This window comes from Sorex fumeus, unplaced genomic scaffold (assembly GCF_029834395.1).
Source record: "Sorex fumeus unplaced genomic scaffold, SorFum_2.1 ptg000234l, whole genome shotgun sequence".
NCBI classification, from domain to species: domain Eukaryota; kingdom Metazoa; phylum Chordata; class Mammalia; order Eulipotyphla; family Soricidae; genus Sorex; species Sorex fumeus.
The window spans coordinates 318,041-337,500 of NW_026606291.1; the positions used below are offsets into that span (position 1 = coordinate 318,041).

The 19,460-nt window shown below is 52.3% G+C and overlaps 2 protein-coding genes across 3 annotated transcripts; both read right to left on the bottom strand.

Annotated features, from left to right (window-relative positions):
• Positions 1–1,812: 1,812 nt before the first annotated feature.
• Positions 1,813–12,667, bottom strand: BUB3 (BUB3 mitotic checkpoint protein). Of its 2 annotated transcripts, none has more exons than XM_056108937.1 (8): positions 12,553–12,667; positions 11,920–12,114; positions 11,702–11,771; positions 9,895–10,046; positions 7,368–7,526; positions 4,832–5,009; positions 4,066–4,282; positions 1,813–1,928 (listed from the first exon to the last, which is right to left on the bottom strand). In XM_056108937.1, exons 2-8 carry the CDS (start codon positions 12,112–12,114, stop codon positions 1,919–1,921), a joined length of 981 nt encoding a protein of 326 aa, XP_055964912.1. In that variant the 5' UTR covers positions 12,553–12,667; the 3' UTR covers positions 1,813–1,918. The 2 variants fall into 2 exon arrangements, with proteins under 2 accessions (XP_055964912.1, XP_055964911.1); XM_056108936.1 differs by lacking the exon at positions 1,813–1,928 and adding an exon at positions 2,898–3,107.
• Positions 12,668–16,722: 4,055 nt separating this feature from the next.
• Positions 16,723–18,452, bottom strand: HMX2 (H6 family homeobox 2). Its single transcript, XM_056108939.1, has 2 exons — positions 18,185–18,452; positions 16,723–17,288 (listed from the first exon to the last, which is right to left on the bottom strand). The coding sequence occupies exons 1-2, from the start codon at positions 18,450–18,452 to the stop codon at positions 16,723–16,725; spliced, it is 834 nt and encodes a 277-aa protein (XP_055964914.1).
• Positions 18,453–19,460: the final 1,008 nt, after the last annotated feature.

Sequence of the window (19,460 nt, forward strand, 5' to 3'; positions counted from 1 at the left end):
GGCTGGAGAGATAGCAGCATAGGTAGGGCGTTTGCCTTGCACACAGCCAACCCGGGTTCGATTCCCAGCATCCCATATGGTCCCCTGGGTAGCACCGCCAGGAGTGACTCCTGAGTGCAGAGCCAGGAGAAAACCCTGAGTGTCGCTGGGTGTGGCCCAAAAACCACATTAAAAAAGAAAAAAGAGATCAACAAGACTGGCGGCTGCTGCATGGCCCCAAGTTGGCAGAGGGGAACCTTGAAGGCAGAAGAGACGGGTCAGACAGTCCAAGGATTAGGCACGTGCCCTATGGTATCTGGTCCCAGGAGCGTCACCAGGAGGCCGAGGTGATCGCCTGCAGGGCAGGACCGAGCGGCTCCGTATTCTCGGGCTCACACTGAACCACTGGCAAATTGGTCAAGAACTGCCAGGTGGGGGCCCCGGTCTCCTGAGCACTGCTTGGGAGCACCCCCCCCGAAAAGAAGATAAACAGAAGAGTCACGCTAAGACAGAAAAAATCTGCCGTGCAGAAACCAACGAAGACTCCAAAGTAGGCGTCTGGGTCAGAGCAAACGCTGGTCCATCGCTGAAGTGGGGTGCACGAACGAAGCTGAAGGAGGCAGACCCACTCCAGACCTGGGTGACTGCTCGGGAGACCGCCAAGATGAAACTTACAGCCCAAAACCGTAACACCAAAACTGACACCACCACTCACCCAAGGGCGAGGGGACAGCAGAGGCCAACCTGGATTTCTTTTTGTTAGGCTTTTTTTGGGGGGGGCGGGGGTATCCCCACACCTGGCGATGCTCAGAGGTTACTCCTGGCTCTGCATTCAGGAATCACTCCTGGTAGAGCTTGGGGAACCGTATGGGGTGCCAGCAATTGAACCCGGGTCAGTCGCATACAAGGCAAGTGCCTTACCCGCGGTGCTCTTTCTCAAGTTCCCAAGGCCAACCTAGGTCTGATCCTTGGCACCTCATGATGGTCCTCCCTAGCACCACCAGGAGTGATCCCTGAGCACTACCAGGTGTGGCCCAAAACCAAAAACTTAAAAAAATAAAAGAGAAAGAAAGCCATCCAACATCGTGTTAGGAGGTCACCTTAGTATTAATTCTCCTTTAGTTAAATGACCTTTAAAATACATCTTTTGACCTTTACCTAGCAGTGATGACTTTCACATCGCCACTGTGAGGGGTGTTGGACAGACTGGCCAGTCGATGGCCAGGCACGAGCGTGCAGAGCGGGGCTCCCCGCCCCGGCAGTCACCACGCAGCCCGGGCCTGGCCGGGAAGCCGCAGTGGCTGAGGCACTGCCAACTCAGCAGAGGGCACAGGGAAATGGCAGCTGTCCAGCGATTCACTTTGCCCAGGCCGGGAGCCCTGCGTCCATGGGAGAGACGTAATTACCCCAGGCAGGGTGGCCCTGCAGGCACAATGTCACCCCACCAGGCCCTTCGCAGGGGAGTCCTGCTTTGCAGAGCCTCTTGATGAAGTAAATTGCGTTAATTACCACAGTTAAAAACACCCAACAGTTAGGGATTCAGAATCTCAGATTTATTCGACTGCACAGCAATAACAGGTCAGGTCTAGCACAGGTCACTTTTACAACAAAAACTCAAGTTGCCCCTAAACAGCAGCTGGGCTGGCGGGGGGCACCACTCTCTCTCACACCACGTGAGGACAAAGGCGCCGCGGCCCGCACAGCGTCACGGTGTCGGTGTGAGAGGTGCGAGCACACACGCATACACACAGGCGCACACACACACACACGCACGCACACACACCAGTGTTCAGCAGACAAGAGAAACAGAGAAATCCACACACTCAACAACACGGCCACAATGCAGACAGACAGCGCGCCCCTTAGGGAGACACACGCATGTGTAGGAAGCCAAACAAAAAAAAAAGCTTTCCACAGAGAAACCACTTTCACGAGATGATTAGGTGGACCTGCAATGAAGAAAATACATTTCAAAAGATGGGTTCGGGCTGACACTGTTTTCATCGACGTATTTAAGAAACACACGACCTCGCTCTGCACTGAAACAGTTTTTTTTTCAAACGAACGAAATGAATTTCATCAAGGCCCAACCCGATGCTGAGACACACACTTGTCATTACGGTCTGGAACTACCACGAACAGGCCAAGCTAAGTTCGTGTTCTGCTTCGGGGCATTACGGACAAATGAATCTCATTCTCACTATTATCATTTTTTTTCTTTCTGGCCTTAATCACCAGCGGCTGGGCAGCCACAATGGCCAAGAGAACTACATAAAGTCAGAGAAATATGAAAACCTCGTTAATGTTTCCAAAAATTCATTTAGAGAGAGAAACAGGTCCAAATAGATGCCTGTCTAAATGTACTGCAATTACGTTACAATTATTTTTCCAAATACACAGAGATGCTCTGTCTTTTCTCAGCTCATTACTGACTCAAACAATTTGCCCTTCTGGGATCAATTGTTTGCTAATAAATAATTGTTTACAGTCTCGAAATGATGTTAGGAGGTTTTCTTATTCGTTTTCCTTCTGCACCCTAATAAGATTGAAAACTAGCTGATTCCCAGGAGTCTAACCTTAACCTCGCTTTGTTTAACAGCCCAGGAAATGATGAACCATCTGCTTCTGAAAATAATGGACGGCCAAGAGGAAATATTGTTTAATTGTAGATTAACCTCCTCATGAGGCAGTCTGAAGCATCTTTTTAGAATTACCAACTCGAACCAGCAAGAGAAACAAATGGTTCAAGAGCCTCTTCCTCCACCATTTCAAGCCCACAAAGAATGCAAGGGGATTTGTATTGCCCAGATTTATTTACAAACATTTATTTCCACAATGGAAAAATCCAGGTCAAAGTGCAGTTACTGCCCTCCGATACTGTTTGTCCGAACACCTTGAACGCAGCAAACCATCAAACATCTCATGCATTTAAGAAAGAATTTATTGAAAAAAAAAAATTCAATAAAAACCTCTTTTCCATTATTTTCAGGTTCTTATAGTATTAAAATTAGTATTTTTCCCTGGCTTCTTTGTTAATAGTAATCAATCCACCACTGGGGAGTACGAATTGTTTTATTATCATCAACATGGCACTTAAGTAAATGAAATCTTGTCAAGTACATGGTGACCTACAAGTTCAAAAGAAAAAAAGAACAGCATGAGATCAAAACGGCCAGCCAGGACAGGAGACACAAAGCGAGCGATTAGATGCAACACAGCCCTTCACCCAACAGGCCTCACATGCTACCGTCTCTGCTAGAGCCAAGTCGACGTCTACGGACGCTCTTCTGCCCTCTGCCCTCTCGGGGCCTAACCAAGGTAGCCCAGGGAACCACAGCGTCTCACTCGGACTACAGCAATCCTGAAAACAGTTGGCTTCTGCATCAGTGTTTATCACGAACTTCCTCTGGGGCCAGGGCAGAGGGACAAACACACCCGGGGTCGGTCAGCCCAGGGTTTTAAATGTGCCCAAGAATTCGTTTTCCCTTCGGTCTGATGCAGGGAACTCAGTCGAGTTCTGCCCTTCTGAGGCCGAAAAAAAAAAAAAGTAAATGGTTCCTCTCCATCAACAAGCGCCAAAGACATCTATGAAAATTTCCAAAGTAAGGAAATTTGCTATTTCAGACAAGGCCATATTACTCTGGGTTTCCAGTCAGACCTGAAGGTCATTCGCTTCGTGTAAATACTAAAGAAACAACCTCCATGGAGAGGAAAGAATTTTGGCAGTTCAAATTCTTACATATCTTAAATAGAATTTGCTAAAATAAATTATTCTTGAATTCTTCAACTTAATTTTGAAGGAATGAGCTGGTAATAACTCCAGAGGTTCAAAGAATAATGCCTATTCAAGAAGAATGAGAGTTTGACATTCTTCTCTACAAAACAACTAGGCACAATTTTATCCATCAGACGTCTATCAACCTACGGATATTGAAAGCTTGGGCGAACAAGATAAAATCAACTCCAACCCTACAGTCGGCTGCAATATCGAGCAGGCATCAACAATGCTATTCATGAATTTAGAAAAATTAATAAGTCCGGGGTTGAATGCAAGAAAAGGCTCAAACACAGGTGAAGCGTACTCACTTGGGCTTTGTTTCGGCATCTGTCACTTGGCGAATGAAGATACCATCTTCAGGATGCTCCGTGTCGTCCATTTCATACATATATGATGATGCTATTGCGAGCGTGGTCCCATCATTACTGAAGGCCAGGGAGGCGATGCTGGTGGGGTACCGGTGGAACTGACACAGCCGCTTTTTGTTGAAGGGATCCCAAATATTTACAAACCCATCAGAACCACCTGCAAGTGATTTCCCAAGAGTTAAAAAGGCTCTCGAGAGACACCGGAAGAACCATGACCTTAGTGGTTCATCCTTTTATTTTTATTTTTATTATTATTATTTTTTTTTTTTTGCTTTTTGGGTCATACCCAGCGATGCACAGGAGTTACTCCTGGTTCATGCACTCAGGAATTACTCCTGGAGGTGTTCGGGGGACCATGTGGGATGCTGGGAATCGAAAGTGGTCCATCTTTAAGGTCCTAAAAGCTACAATTTCTCCCAAGAATTAGTCTATCAGATTCCCCTCCAAAGCATCAAGTGCACTTTATAATAATTAAAAAAAAAAAAGCTCAAATATAGATGTTTAGTATTGAAAGAACAGCAAAAGTTCATGGGGTGGAAGGTGATTTCTTCTGGGGGGGGATTCTGAGCCACAGAGTTGTGCCAAGGACCATGCAGTCGAACCTGAGCCCCCCGCCCCGCATCTAAACCACGTGTTCCGGCCCTTTGAGTCATCTCCAAACTGTGTGACCTTGGTATTCTGGCTAGGAGAGTATGCCATACTTCACCTGTCGCGAATGTGTTGTGGATGTTGTGAAAGGAAATGGCATTGACTGGGTAGATCTGCTCAATGTTGTTCTCTTTCAGTCGGTGACACTTGAAGGCGTACTTCTTCTTCTGCACCTCAGGGCTTGGGTCCAAGTACTCAACAGCCACTCGGCCTTCAATGGAGCTTAACACATAGCCCTGCCAGGGGGGACCAGAGAAGGTCAAAAATGATGAATTCAGTTTCCAAAGAGAAGGCCATTAACTCCCATACTCAACCCACATGAAGATTATTTCAAAATTTTTTCTAAAAAATACATTTGGGGGGGGGGCTGGAGCGATAGCACAGCGGGTAGGGCGTTTGCCTTGCACGCGGCCCGACCCGGGTTCGATCCCCAGCATCCCATATGGTCCCTTGAGCACGGCCAGGAATAGTTCCTGAGTGCATGAACCAGGAGTAACCCCTGAGCATCGCTGGGTGTGACCCAAAAAGGAAAACAAAAAAAAAATTTTTTTAAAGTACTTGAACAGTAGAATGTAATTAATGATCACTTCAAAAGTTTAGGAATGCTAAAATCTATTATATAAAAAAATTAATTAGACCATCACTAGTTCTCTTCACTGTGATGTCCACTGCTTTGTCAAATCCAAACATAAGTTTCAAACCTTCGATCATCATGGAGGGTGCACAGCAAGAAGTCCTGACACGACCAGGTGTGGTCCCAAAACACTCCGATTATTATTTGCTGTCCTGAAAGGAATCAACTGTCCCACAGAAATATGTTTTCCTTGCTGCTACGCCTCTGCATCTCTAAGAACTGTTTACTTCAACTGGGCTATCAATAATCAGAATCACCTGGAAAGCAGCCTTCTACTTTATTCTACCTGCGCTCAGGGACTCAAATTTAGATTTCCAGCCATAACGACTTAGCAATGATAACTCGGATTTTTCAGCAATAATAATGATTTATAATTTCAAATCCCCATTTCTTCTTGAAATGACACTCTGTGGATGAGGGAAGATAAACAGGAAATCTGTATTTTGATTGTTTTTGTTTTGGGCTACAACAGTCAGTGCACAGGCTTACTCCAAGCTCTGACTCGGGGATCACTCGATGGTGCTCAGGGGTTTGTATGTGGTGCTCCAACTTTGCTTGCCAGGAAAACGTCTTAACCACCGTACTCTCTGTGAACCAACTACTTTTAACCACTTTAAATTCTAAGATATGAAGGTTCGTTCCTGAAAAGCTACCTGTGAGGGGCTGGAGAGATAGCACAGCGGGTAGGGCGTTTGCCTTGCACACGGCCAACCCAGGTTCGATTCCCAGCATCCCATACGGTCCCCTGAGCACCGCCAGGAGTAACTCCTGAGTGCAGAGCCAGGAGGAACCCCCGTGCATCATCAGGTGTGACCCAAAAAGCAAAAAAAAAAAAAAAAAAAGCTACCTGTGTGTGAAGGAAAAAAAATATTCTAAACACTGACTATAAATATTTATGTTTAAATATGTAGAGAGGAGGAAAAGTTTTAGATAAACAAAAAAATCCTTAATATAAAAAAACATGTAACTTATTTCAGTCAGGCATTTAAATCTGTTACTTTTACATAAATGTAATTCTTGATCTTCATTAGAAACATACAACTTCCCACCCAAAAAAATCAGGTACTAGCTTTTTAAGGTAAAGGGTCAGGAAGAAAACAAAAATGCTTCAAGATCAATCATAAAACTTCTAAATAAACCAGTTATTTGCAATGAATTTTCTTCATGAAAAATTCCAATAGCGGCTGACCATACCACCAATACCCTCACGCTTTCTGCACGCGAGGCAAACGCCCTAACCACTGTACTACACTCTGGCCCCTGCCCTCACACTTTTAAGGGGGAGAAGAAACTCGCTAGTGAAATCATCTCATTTAGCACTGACAACCGCAGGTGACCACCTCATTCCTCACAGGTCTGTCTCTCTAAGAGGGACTCTGCATCTTAACCTTGGCAACATTCTCTCAAGATCCAAGTTTAGGGATCATAGTGGGGAGAAACTTTTTGGTAGGCTGAGGGTATGGCGGGGTAAGGTGCCAGCCGTGCATCAGGCAACCTGGGTTCCACCCCTAATACTGTATCTGGTCCCCAGAGCCCTGCCAGGAAGCATCCTGAGCAGTCAGGAGTGGCCGCACAACTGGAAGAACTGTATTAGTATTAGGGTCATGAAGCAAAAATTAGACATGGCAAACTCCCGCATCTTTCATTTTCACACCCGAATTTGAATTCCCTGGTTTCTTAATTGCCATCTCTGTGATGACTCTAGACCTGTAAAAGCAGGAAGGAACCAGAAAAAGGACGCACCGTTGGCAAATCGCCACCCTGAACATCAAGATCTTGCCTAAGACTGGATTCCCACGTCACGTACCTTTCTTTAACAGGAGGCTGCTGAAAATCTATCCCAGCAGCAGCTCCCAATCATCACTCAAGGGAAAACCGAGGAAACAAAGGTCCAGGAGCAGCGGCCAAATCAGCCTCTGGGCCGGGCAAGGGAACAAAGGGGCGGGGGAGGGCCCAGCACCTGCTTGTTGGGGAAGGCCCGGATGCAGCGGGTCTGGTACTTCAGGCTGGACTCCCGGCGCTGCTGCACGTAGCCCATGTTGCGCAGGTCCCACACCAGCACGCGGCGGCCCGCGGTGCCCACGATCAGGCGGTCCCCCGACACGGAGAGGGTGTACACCTTCCAAAACAGACCGAAGTCGTTAACGTCCACCGCCCTGCCTGGCAACGGCCTTCTGGGGGGCGTGCGGGGCGCCACCCGTGAAGCCACTGGGGCCAGGCCCCCCAAACCAGGCAACAGATTTCAACTCCGACTGCTCAAACCCACTGTTGGCACAAACCCTAAGATGTCCTTGAATACTCTACGAGAGATTTCAAGTAAAAGCACTCGAGAATTATTTTCACCACTAAGAGCAATTACTAAACAAGTCATTTTAAAAAGACAATAAAGTTTTCCACTCAAGGTAACTTTCAGTGGGGTTCTGGCTTTTCCTACAGCAGTCACTTCCAGTTATTTTGCTCTCTTCTAGAAGAATTCACTGAACTCTAAACACCCTGATTTATCCAGCTGTCACCATCAATAGGTCTTTGCAGGAAGGTGATTATCTGCTAAGCCCTTTTGGGTGATATGTGAACTTAAAATTACGAGACAAGAATATCGCTCTGGCATCTGACAAGGCAAATTCTTGTACCCTGATGTCACACTGAACACTCAGACAAAAGTTATCTTCAGGGAAAATTTTAAAAGCACCATCTCCCCGAACACTGATTTTCTCTCTCTCTCTCACACACACACACACACACACACACACACGTCTTTTCTGCAATACTGAGACAACTTCCATAAAAAACTGTCTTTGTACTAAATCATAAAATTTCTAACAAGCACTTTAAATGTTTTTCTCCCCAAACATGTTACTTGGGAATCCGAGAGAGTAAATTCATGAAAACACTGGCAAAAGGTCATTTCATTTCTTTTAAACAGTTCTTTTAAAATCTAGACCATAAATGTATATACATGCATATATATATATACACACACATAAAACACACATGCAACTGATTACTTTCAGTTAATAAGTAATTCCTAATATTTTAAAAACGAATCATTAAAATTTTCTTAAATGAAGAGGACACATGTTAAGACATACGATTCTATAGATTCAACAATTAATCCAGAGTTAGCAATCACTATCATGCTAAGTATAAACCACCAGTCAGAAAACAATACACTACCCCCACAGTCTCTACAATATGATTAGAAAAGAACTGATTTAATAAAAGCACATTGAGGGGAAAAACATCAGATTTAGCTTAGTTTATTTACAAGCTTGCTTGAAAAATGGTAATTTACCTAGACATCTGTGAAGCCCCAAACAAAAACGACAGACTCCGGAGAGAGATGGATTCCTCACAACACAATCAGACTGGGAATTTTTTCTTAAATCTTTACTATCCAGGGGACACACAAGCTTCTCCCGGTGCCTTCTCTCCCCACCGATCGTAAATCAAGTGAAACCACTGTCATGCTACTGACTAGGTATATACATTTATCAAAGAAAGCATTAGAAAAAAAAGGTGACATAATGAACCTTGCTGAACCAATAAGCAGCTTGATTCAGTGTGGCTGTCCATTAAATGGTATTCTGTCGGCGATTCATCATTGCCCTTAACCTGCTCCGTACAACCATAAATCAAAACTAGAAACAATGCAATTATTTTATTCCGAACAAAGGTCCTGCCAGGAGTAGAGTCGACTGTGATGTGACACAAATAATAGCTCTTCGGATGCACGACAGTATACAATGACGGCCAACAGAAACGGACTAGCACGTTTACACTGAGGAACAGAGCAACGCGAAGGATTCCTTGAACGGGCCACAACAATCCATCTCCAGCCACCACCTGATAGGTCTAATGAACAGCGACAATGCTCAATTACTTTCATTGTTAGACAGCGAAAGGTTAGAATAATACCAAGGTTTCACGCGTTTCAGGAAGACTGGTTCATGGGAGCCTTCCAACTGCACCGTGTGTCAGGACATGAAGCCAGGAGCAAGGTCAGGGGGTTTGGACACCTTTCTCCCTGTAGCAGCCGACAAAAAGCACCTGGGGGGCTATGGGAAGAGGAGGAGGGTCCAGCCCCTTCCGGTCTGGGCACATCCATCCAGTCCCCACCAAACGGGTCCCGCCCGGGGAGGCTTCAAGCATGAGCAAGGCACGGAGGTGGGTCTGCTCTGGGCAGGAGCTTCCGAGTACAACCACCGAAAGGAAATAACGCTGTCAGAATTCATTCTCATTAACATCAAAACCCTTTAGCTTGGGTGCATAGGACAGACTCTTTGTGTGTGTGCTGTTATGATGCTTCTCGGTGGTGCAGGAACCAAACCAGGCCACACACACACAGACACACACACACACACGGCCAGTGCTTTACCATGAGCGGCATCCCCCGTCAACTCTGACCTCTTAATACACTGTATTCCCCACACACATCAGCTCAGATCACCCGAGAATCATTACGTCCCACCAGGAACATTAACGCCTACCTTTTCGGGTTGAGAGAAGGTGCCGGCGTTACAAGGAGTTCTGGGATCCCACAATTTCACCGTCTGATCCCAACTCCCAGTGACCATCACGTTCACTTCCGGACAGTATTCCACACATCTGATGGGGGCATCGTGCGTTCCAACAAGGTTTTCTGGGGGGGGATGGGGGGGGCTGCTTTACTCCACTTAAGAGTCAGGTTAACAACAAGAGGAAACACTCATTCGATACTAACAACTCTGCGTCCCCCAGCTCTGCAGCAGCATCCGCAACACAACTGCAGACTTCAGAGCAGCCCCCTGCTCGCCGCGCACCCCCCAGTGCCTCTGATACCTGTCATGCAGACCTGCACTTCCGGTTACCTTGAACTCACTTAACTCCTACCTAGTCGAGAGTCCTTAAAAGTCAAGGACACATTTAACTCTGGTGATTATCTCAGCAGGGTTTCTGATGTCTATGTGGCAGGTGCCCAAGAAACACCTGCTGTATGAGTGGAGATCCCTGGTCTTCTGGCTCTGAATAAAACTGATCACGCTTAAAGTCAATGTTTCTTAAAAAAATAATATCATCTGAGAGTTCTAAGGGTTTCGTGTGGGACAAATGTCCAACTCACAATTTCCTTCCTTTTAATTTCAAAACTTCACACGCTCATTCATTCATGGAACAAATGCTGTTTGTACACGAAAAACACAACAAAGAATGAGTGTCCCCATCCTTAAACAGGAAACTTCACTTAAGTATCAACAAGTATCTTCCATGAATAACCAGATAATTACTTCTTTATGACTTCAAGCACTGAATACACTTGCTTCTTGGCGTTTTTCCACTAAAAAATAAGACCTGTAAGCAAACTTACTATGGAGAATAAGTTACCAACAAACAAAATCAAACATCTGTAGTTGTAAGTTATACAAAGTAATTTTCACGCAAATCCCTCTTTTGACTAGTACTGAGTTTTGGGGGGTTTTTTTTAGACAAAATATTGTGCCCAATTCCTACCCATCCTAACACCGGCCAACTCTCCCCTCCAACCTACGCCCACTTCCCTAGAAAGCTCCATGCAGGCCCAATGTATTACAGTTCCCATCTCTGCTCTGCTCCCAAGGAACCAGGAAACATCTGATGTCGTTTCATATCCAAGAAATGAAACATACCACCAAGTAAAGGAAGCAGAATTTCTACGCTGCCTGGGCGGGATTCGCTATTTTCAATGCTCATCTTCCTTCCTTCCACTTGCTAAGAGTGAACTCTGGAGCACCACTGTTCTCAAAACTCCTGACAAGCTCCCAGGCAGAAAGGTCCAAGGGGCCAGGGCCACTTCCCCTAACCGAGGGCTGGGCATCCCCTTAGGCGCCACCGCAAAACACACCCCCATTGTGTTCCACGCCCCTTTCAACACGGTCCCCAAACCCTGGCCACTTGGCATCAAAGCAGAACGACATCGTTCTAAAAACTTAGAGCCCTTGGGGCTGGAGTGATATACCACAGCGGGTAGGGCTTTTGCCTTGCAGGCAGCCGACCCGGGTTCAGTTCCCAGCATCCCCTAGGGTTCCCCCGTGCACTGGCCAGGAGTCATTCCTGAATCGTGCATGAACCAGGAGGAACCCCTGTGCATCGCTGGGTGCGACCCAAAAAGCAAAAAAATAAATAAATAAATAAATAAATAAACTTAAAACTATCAATGTCTCGGGAACGACGCTTCCTAAACACACACACACAGGTCTAGAACCCTGGGCACACACAAGCCCAGGAAAAGGGGAAAAGAGAAAAAAAAAATTCGCAAGCAACAACACGGCCCGGTTTCTATACCTTGGTCCGTGTTCAAATCGTGCATCTTCAGCTGATGGTCCAAGCCGCCGCTCCATGCGTGCGTCGGGTCCTAGGGGAGACAGGACAGGACGGCCCGGGCATGCCACTGCGAGGCCGGGGGACAGCCGGGAGGGGAGGGAGGATGCCCGGTCCCCCCATCCCCGATACCAGATCCCCGATCCCCGCCCACCCACCCACCCCACCCCGCGGGCACGCACGTAGAAGGCGCAGTCGAGCACGGCGCCCGTGTGCTGGTACTTGAGCCGCAGCGAGTTGGCCGGGACGTCGTAGAGGCGCACCGACGTGTCCCACGAGGACACCAGCAGGAACTGCGACGTGTTGGGGCTGAACTTGACCGACGAGATGCCGTCCTCGGGCGGCTGGTTCAGCTTGAACTCGTTCGAGCCGGTCATCTGCGGGCGGGCGGGCGGGCGGGCGGGTGGACGGACGGACGGACGGACGGATGAATGGATGGATGGATGGATGGACGCGCGCGCGCTCAGGGTCCGCGCGGGGACTCCGCGCATGCGCACTCGGCCGCGCCGCCGACTGGGCGCCCCGCCCCCCCCCCCACCCCCGCCCACCGCCCTCGGCCGCCCCCGGACCCGCCGCCGCTGCCCCGGGAGCCCCCGAGCTGCCCGGCCCGGTCCGTCCCGGCCCGGTGCGACCCGCCAAGTTCGCGCGCCCCCCGCCCCGGCCCGCCAAGCTCACGCGCCCCCGCCCCGCCCCCGCCCCGGGCCTGCCGCCCCCCACCCCCACGAGGCGCTACTAAGGTGGCACCGGAGGGGACACGGCTGCCCCGAGGACGCCCCGCAGGACCCGCCGCGGGACCCCGCCGCCGCGCCCGCTACCTCGGCCTCTCCTCGGGAGCCGCGCGCTCGCCCCTCGCCCCTCGCCGCTGGCCGCCGCCGCCCGCCGACTCTTCCCTCCGAGCACTCGCGGGCTAAGCGAAGGAGGCGGAGCGGAAGCCCCGGCCTCCGCCTGCCATTGGCTGGTTTCAAACGCCAACGTCTCGCTCTCGGCCGCCGATTGGTCCGCTCGCGGCCCAGCGGCGGGCCATCCAAGCATTCAGTTCCGGAGCAAAGGTTAAACCGCCACCTTTTTATTATTTCCCCGTCCCATTTCCCCCCCCCCCCCCACCTCCCTCACGTGGTCTCTTGTTCCCGGAGGAGGCCCAGACCCGCGCGCGAGGGCCGCGGCCCTGGGAACTACGACTCCCAGAGTGCCTTGCGCCCACGCTGCTGCGCTCACGCCCTCGGCCGTCCGTGTGCTGCACGCTGGGAGTCGTAGTTTCGCTCGGCCCGGCGCGCGGCCCGTTCACTGACTAGGAGGCGGGGGAAGACGTTTTCTTAGCCCCACCCAGGCGTCCGCCTCCTCTCCGTTAATTTCTCCGCTGCAAGAATTCCATTTGGTTCGGAACTTACGTGCAACTAAATTATTGTCCTTTTCGCTGAATAGGAATGAAACGCCCATGAGGATTTTCAAAACTGAGAGGGAGGTGGAAATACTTGCTCTAATTAATTGCATGATTTTACTGTGGTTTCCCCCCCCCCTCTCATTTTTTTTTTCCTGGAGTTTCTAATTGTAAAGCAAGGCCTTACATATCTCTATTTTTGAAGGCCTACGGAATTCATAGACACGCATCCTTATTTGCTCTTGGTTTCATCTTTCTGCCAACATTTATTGAGCCATATAGGGTACTGTGTGCCAGGCACTGGGCAGTCTCTGGGGCGATGCATTTATCAGCCCAGACCTCACTCAGTAGGACCTCTGCCCAGATTGGAGAACAAATCGTTGCCTTGCAATGTGTGAATACTGGAAATCTTCCTTTGGATCTACTTTTTAGGAGGGTCCTAAAGATGACAACTACAAACTTCTCCCTGTCCACCCCACCAGGCACCAGCAACTCCCTAGAGTTGCAGACTCAGTTCATTCCATTTTCTCTTTCTAGAATACTTCAGAAACAGAAGAAATTATCTCCATACAAGAAAAGCAATAATTTGTAGCTGGCTCACTGATTCAATTACTCTTGAAATTTTTCAATTTAATCTATGCTGTAATCTCTCTCTCCACTGTCTTTTGGAGGGGGCAGGATCTTATTATGTAATTTTTTTATGAAGTGGAAGGAAATCGTTGGGGTTAAAGTTTTTAACCTTTAAGGTACATCAATAGGGAAAAGTGCAGTTGCTCTTTATGTAGTCCTTTTCACTGGGGGGGTGGGTTTGAAAATTTAAAAATCGTCAGCAGAACAAACACACCCCCTTCTGCGTTCCAGTTAATGCTGTAACTGCCCAAAGACTGATTCATCCCTCCCCACCAAATGTGGTCCTTGGTTCTCTGTCTCTTCTCTCTCAACAACAGCAGGGCTAAGTTCAGAATTTGTAAAAATGCAGGGCTCTGCCTGTATTTTAATGGCTTTTTAAAAAATTTAGCTGCAAGTAATTTCATTTGGTTCTCTCTCTCTCTCTCTTCCAGTTGCTTATTTAGTTCCATTCGTGTTTGGAGATTCTGAGCATGAATTACCAGCTAATAAAATCTGAGTGTACTTCATTATCTAGTGTGTGTATGATCCAGCTCCCTCTGGGCAGCCGGACTCGATTTGAGTTTTAAGAAACGTCAATGTTTGAAATCCAGTTTAGAGCCTGGAAGGAGGCTGAGTTTGTTGATTATTCAAATGAATTGATAGTCTTGAGGAAACCTGGCAACAATGGAGTCCTGAATAACATTTTAAATACACTGGAGAAAGTAAGAGAGAGAGGGAGAGAGAGGGGAGGAGGATAGAAGGAGAGAGGGAGTACTTAGTTGCCAATGACAGGGACTTGTAAAAGTTATCCTGTGGGATCACCTTTGGTAACTTCTGGATTAGTAAAAAGAGGAAATATTTACTTTGACAAACTAGAAGGGAAAAAAAGTTTAAAGGCAAAATCACTGGGACATTGATTGCTTGCTCAGCTTAGAGGAAATCTCTTCCTCTAGGAGACATAAGCCCAATGATAGTTGAGTCAACACTATTCAAACTATCATCTCTTGAAAAGAATGCAGTGAACTGAAATGTACACAAAGCTGACATGGGCAGACTCTTCCTATTCAAGGAATTCCTTTGAAAATCATCTGATTCTCACTGTATGGAATATTCAAACAGTCTAGCTGGAGGGAAAGGAGAATTCAAAGTGGGCCAACTGGAAACAGAATCTCACTGAAATAAAATGCACCCCCTCCCCCAAATCAGCAGAAAACAGACACCACGTTGGACACTTTTTTTTTCTGTTTCCTAACAGTACGTCGATAGATCTCAGCAAGTCCCTTAGGCCCACTGAATTTTTATTGAGTAAAAAAAAATAAAATAAAAAGCAACTAAACTAGTTGCATTGGCAGGTGAATTCCTGAGGCCATCCTTGGGACGTCACTTTGAAGGAGATCGTGCTCTTTGTGACATCTTCCCGGAGAAGAAGAAAATAGGGCCACAAGCGGATGAGAACAGGCATTTAAATGACAAAGGTCTGTTGCAGAGAATCCTGGACATTTTCAGGAGACGCAGGAAAATCTCGTTCCCTCTCAACTCAGAGACGCGGCTAGCAAGCAAGGGAGGCCAGGCAGGCCTGGGCGCTGCGGACTCGGGGCGCGTGTGCACCGGCTGAGCTGGGGGTCCCCCCGGGAGGAGTCTGGGAGACCCCAGCTCTGGCCCGGGCACCCCTACGTGACGCCGAGCCCCTAGCTGCTACGGGCCCAGGCTTCCTGTCCCGACGTTTCCCGACGAACAGGTGGCAGGCTTGCGCGAGTCCCGGCGCTGGCTGCAGGTGCCGGGGCGCGGGGCTTCGGGGCGCCTGGGCCACGCGCCACCGTTTCCTTCGGCTCCAGCAGCCACGTGCCGGCCCGCAACCCGGCCCGCTCGGCCCAGAGTGATGCCAGCTGCCCAGCCCGCAGTGCAGGGGCGGAGCGAGGCGGGCGCGCTCTCCTCCCGCTGCTCGGCGCTGCGATCCCTGCTCCACCGAACGGCCGTCTCGCCGCACCCAGCTCCGCGCCGCAACGGCCACGCGGCTGCACCGGCCGCCCGCGACCTGGGTCGGGCGGTACCAGGTTCTGGAGAACTGAGCCACGGGCTCATTCCCCGGCCCGGGGCAGCGCCGCCCCGCCTGCCGTGCACCCCGCGGCCGGAGGAGCCGGTGACAAAGGAACTGCACGACGCCCCGGGGCTCAGGACAAGCCTCCTAGGCGCGTTCGGAGCCACTTCCCAGCCCGACCCGCCGCGCCGCCTTTGTACCGGTGCACCCCGCTCCCGAGGTGGCTCGGTTTGGGGCGTCCGGCGGGACGCTGGGAGCCGGTTCGGGGCACAGATCCCAAACTTCAGCCCCTGGGCCGGTTCGCCCCCCTTCACCGGCCAGCCTTCTCCAACCAACTGCAGAGGCTCCGGCTCCCACCAAGTAAGGGAGAAACACCCCCCAGCAGGTTTGCACGCCGGACGGTCGGGCCCAGCAAAAGTTAGCAACGATGCTTAAAATGGTTTATTATAATTATTATTGTTATTGTTATTATTATTGTTGTTTCCTCTTTAAAAATATTCACAGATCTGACATCTGCCCCGGCCCCCTTCCGTCCCTTACCCATCCTCAGGACGGAGGGAAAACGAAAGAGTTTGGACTGGTCGGTGTCCAGAGCCCCTAGGGGCGAGTTCCGCAGCGCGGGGGCATGTACATATGTACAGGTGTGTGTCTCTGGGGAGAAAAGCGTGCCCGACTAGGTAGGCGTTTTATTGATGCCCCGCTCCCTTCCTGGGCAACGCTGACCCGGCCAGACCTCTCCACCCCCTCCGGAGAACACCCCCTGCCCACAGAGCCACCCCGTCCAGGTGTAGGTTGCTGGGGGCTTGGCAAGTGGGCTCTGTGGCCCGAGGACCGCCAAGTCAGTACCCGAGAAGCAGCCCACCCGAGGCGGGTCGGAGGCCTGCGGCTAGGAGCTCCCGAATCCACACGGTGTCTTGCTTCCTCTGGGGCCCTCCCTCGGGGTGGTCCCGGCTCAGCAGCTCAGTAGTCCAGCTTGTTGTAGAGGTTGTAGAGCGGTAAGGCCGAGAGGTTGCTGCCCGGGTAGTAGAGGGGCGCGGGGAAGGCGAGCGAGCGCGGCACCGGCACCCGCAGGAGCGAGCTGTCCCGGAACACGAGCGGCATGCCCACGAGAGTCTGCGCCGAGGCGTGCGCGATGTTGGCCGCCTCCAGCTCGGCCGACAGCTGCCGCTTCCACTTGTTGCGGCGGTTCTGGAACCAAGTCTTGACCTGCGTCTCGGTGAGCTGCAGGCTGGAGGCCAGGCAGGCGCGCTCCGAGCTGCTCAGGTAGCGCTTCATGTCGAAGGTGGACTCGAGCTGGTACACCTGGCTGCGGGAGAAGACCGTGCGCGTCTTCTTCTTGGCCGCGCCCGCCTGCCGCTCGGCGCCGCCGTCCCGCGGCCGCTCGGGTCCCGGCGAAGGCGAGCCCGCGGGCAGCAGCCGCTCCTTCTCCTCCTTAAAGTCCGGGTGCGCGGGCGAGAGGAACGGCGTGCGCTCCGAGCTCGCCGGCCCCGCGCCGCCGCCGCCGCCGCCGACGCCCTTGGGGGTACCTGGGAAGGGAGAACAGACAGGAAGGCCATGGAGTGGGGGGACCTGGCGGATCCCCCTCCTCCAGCGCTCTGAAAGTTGGCCGGCGCCGCAGCGGTGGTCTGAACGCCCCTTCTTCCTCTTCTCCCTCTCCCGGGCACTTACAGATCAGCACCCTGGCTTTTGACAAGCAGTAGGAGAGGGAGCCCTGGCTGGGGTCTGGGGGTCTCCACGCCCCCCAGATTCCTGAAAGGATAAGTGGCAAGGAGGTGAGTTTTGTGGGGGGAAGAACTAGCATCGTTTCTGAAGGCGATTTTTTTTTTTTTTTTTTTTGCCTGGCAAGAGCGGAGCTGGAAGTGTTCCGTGCGCACAGGCCTTGTCGGGAGACGGCGGCTGAGGACCAGCCGGGGCTGGCCTGGATCAGATGTTGTAAAGAGGAAGCGTCTGTGAAAGGCACCATTGTCAATCATCGTGGAGTGCTAATCATTCGGAGCAGGAGGAGGAGGAGGAGGAGGAGGAGGAGGAGGAGAGGGAGAGGGATGGAGGGAGAGAGGAAGAGAGAGACAGGACGACAGAGATCCAGCAGAGACAGCCAACCCTTCAGACCGCTTCCAGACCTCGTGCTGGCAAAGTATCCCAAGCGCAAAGGGGACACTGACGGCCGAGCCAGGCGAGCGGGCCTGTGTCCAGCCCGCTGTGGTCACTCTCCCTCCGACCCCACCTTCCCCAAGCCCGCGCAGGGCCGGCTCTGCGTTCCCGGCCTCCTCCTCCTCCCCAGCGCCCGGCGGCAGGGGCGACAGCCGCTCGCGCGTCCCCCCTCTGTCGCCTACGGACTCCGGGCGGCCCCGGGAGCGGCCCGGGGCGCGCGTCCCTCCCCGAGAGCCGGCTCGCGGCCGCGCGGGCGGCGTGCGGTCCTTACCCAGGCAAGGAAAGGGGATGGGGGGGTGGTGCTTGGGGCCCGGTTCCTTGGGGCCGTGCGGGTCTGGGCAGAAGCAGACGGGCGCTTTCCAGCCGTCGTCCGGCTCCTCCTCCTCCGAGGACACGGACAGGCTGCGCTTCCTGGCCGGCCAGCCGGAGGGGTCCCGTGGCGCGTCCGAGGGACCCCCGCCCAGGATGGACTGAATGGTGAAGCTGGAGACGCCGCCCGCCGCCGGACACCCCTTGCCCACATCTTCCTTGCTGCCCATCCTGGGTTCATAAGAAATCGGAGGAAACCAAGAACTCCCTTTAGAGACGATCTGGGTGGAAGGTGGTGCCGGCAGGCGGGCGCGGGGGAGGAGAGGGGAGGGGAGGGGGCTCGAGTGGGGGAGGGGGCGGCAGAGCCGGCGAGGCGTTCCCCCGGCGCGGGGCGCGCGCGGGCACCGGACGGGCGGCGCCCAGGGTCCCCGTCCGCCAGGCTCCGGGTGCGCCCGCCCAGCCCCGGCGCGAATGCCCCTGGCCGGGCCGCCGGCTCGCGGTGTCTCGGGCGGCGCGGAGGTGGCGCGGCCTCATTTGCATAGAGGTTACCGGGACGCGGCCAATCGCAGCGCCGCCGAGCGGCCCCGGAAAATTTCAAAAAAGCCCGACCGGGCCCGCGGCGCCCTGTGCGCTCGGGAGGACGCCCGGAGCCTCGGGGCGTCCCGGCCGGCCGAGCAGGGTCATCACCCTGGGGCGTCGCTGCCGCGGCTCGGCCCGCTCGCTCGGACCCCAGCCCTCTCGAGGCGCGCGACGACTGGACAGGGCGACGCCTCCCTCGTGCCGGACCTCGCCCCCTCCCCAAGCGGCCCAGGCTCTTCCACGACCCCCAGCCCCCCTACCCCCCTGCTGCGCTGGTACCCGCCCCCCCCCCCAACTGCTGCGCCCCGCGCTGGAGGAAGGGGCGCAGGGGTGCGGGCGCCTAGGAGGAATTTTTGTGCCTTGGCTGCAGCCCGGGAAATGAACAACTTCTTTCCTCCCTTGCCCACGCCTCGTCCCGATTCTGTCCCAGGCCCGTCTGGTTACCTGCTAGGCCGCGGGGTGGGGGGAGGGGGGCGCTGAAGCTCTAGCTCTTGTTTCAAGCGATCGAGGCTCGGGTCCCAGCCCCACCACTTACAGGCTCCCGAGAATTCAGACCCCTCCGGTCCCAGTCCGGCCTCCCGGCCCTCGAGCTGGGCAGGAACTTATTAGCAACCCACCCCCCAGCACCCACGCACTTCTCAGCACCCACCGCCGGCCCC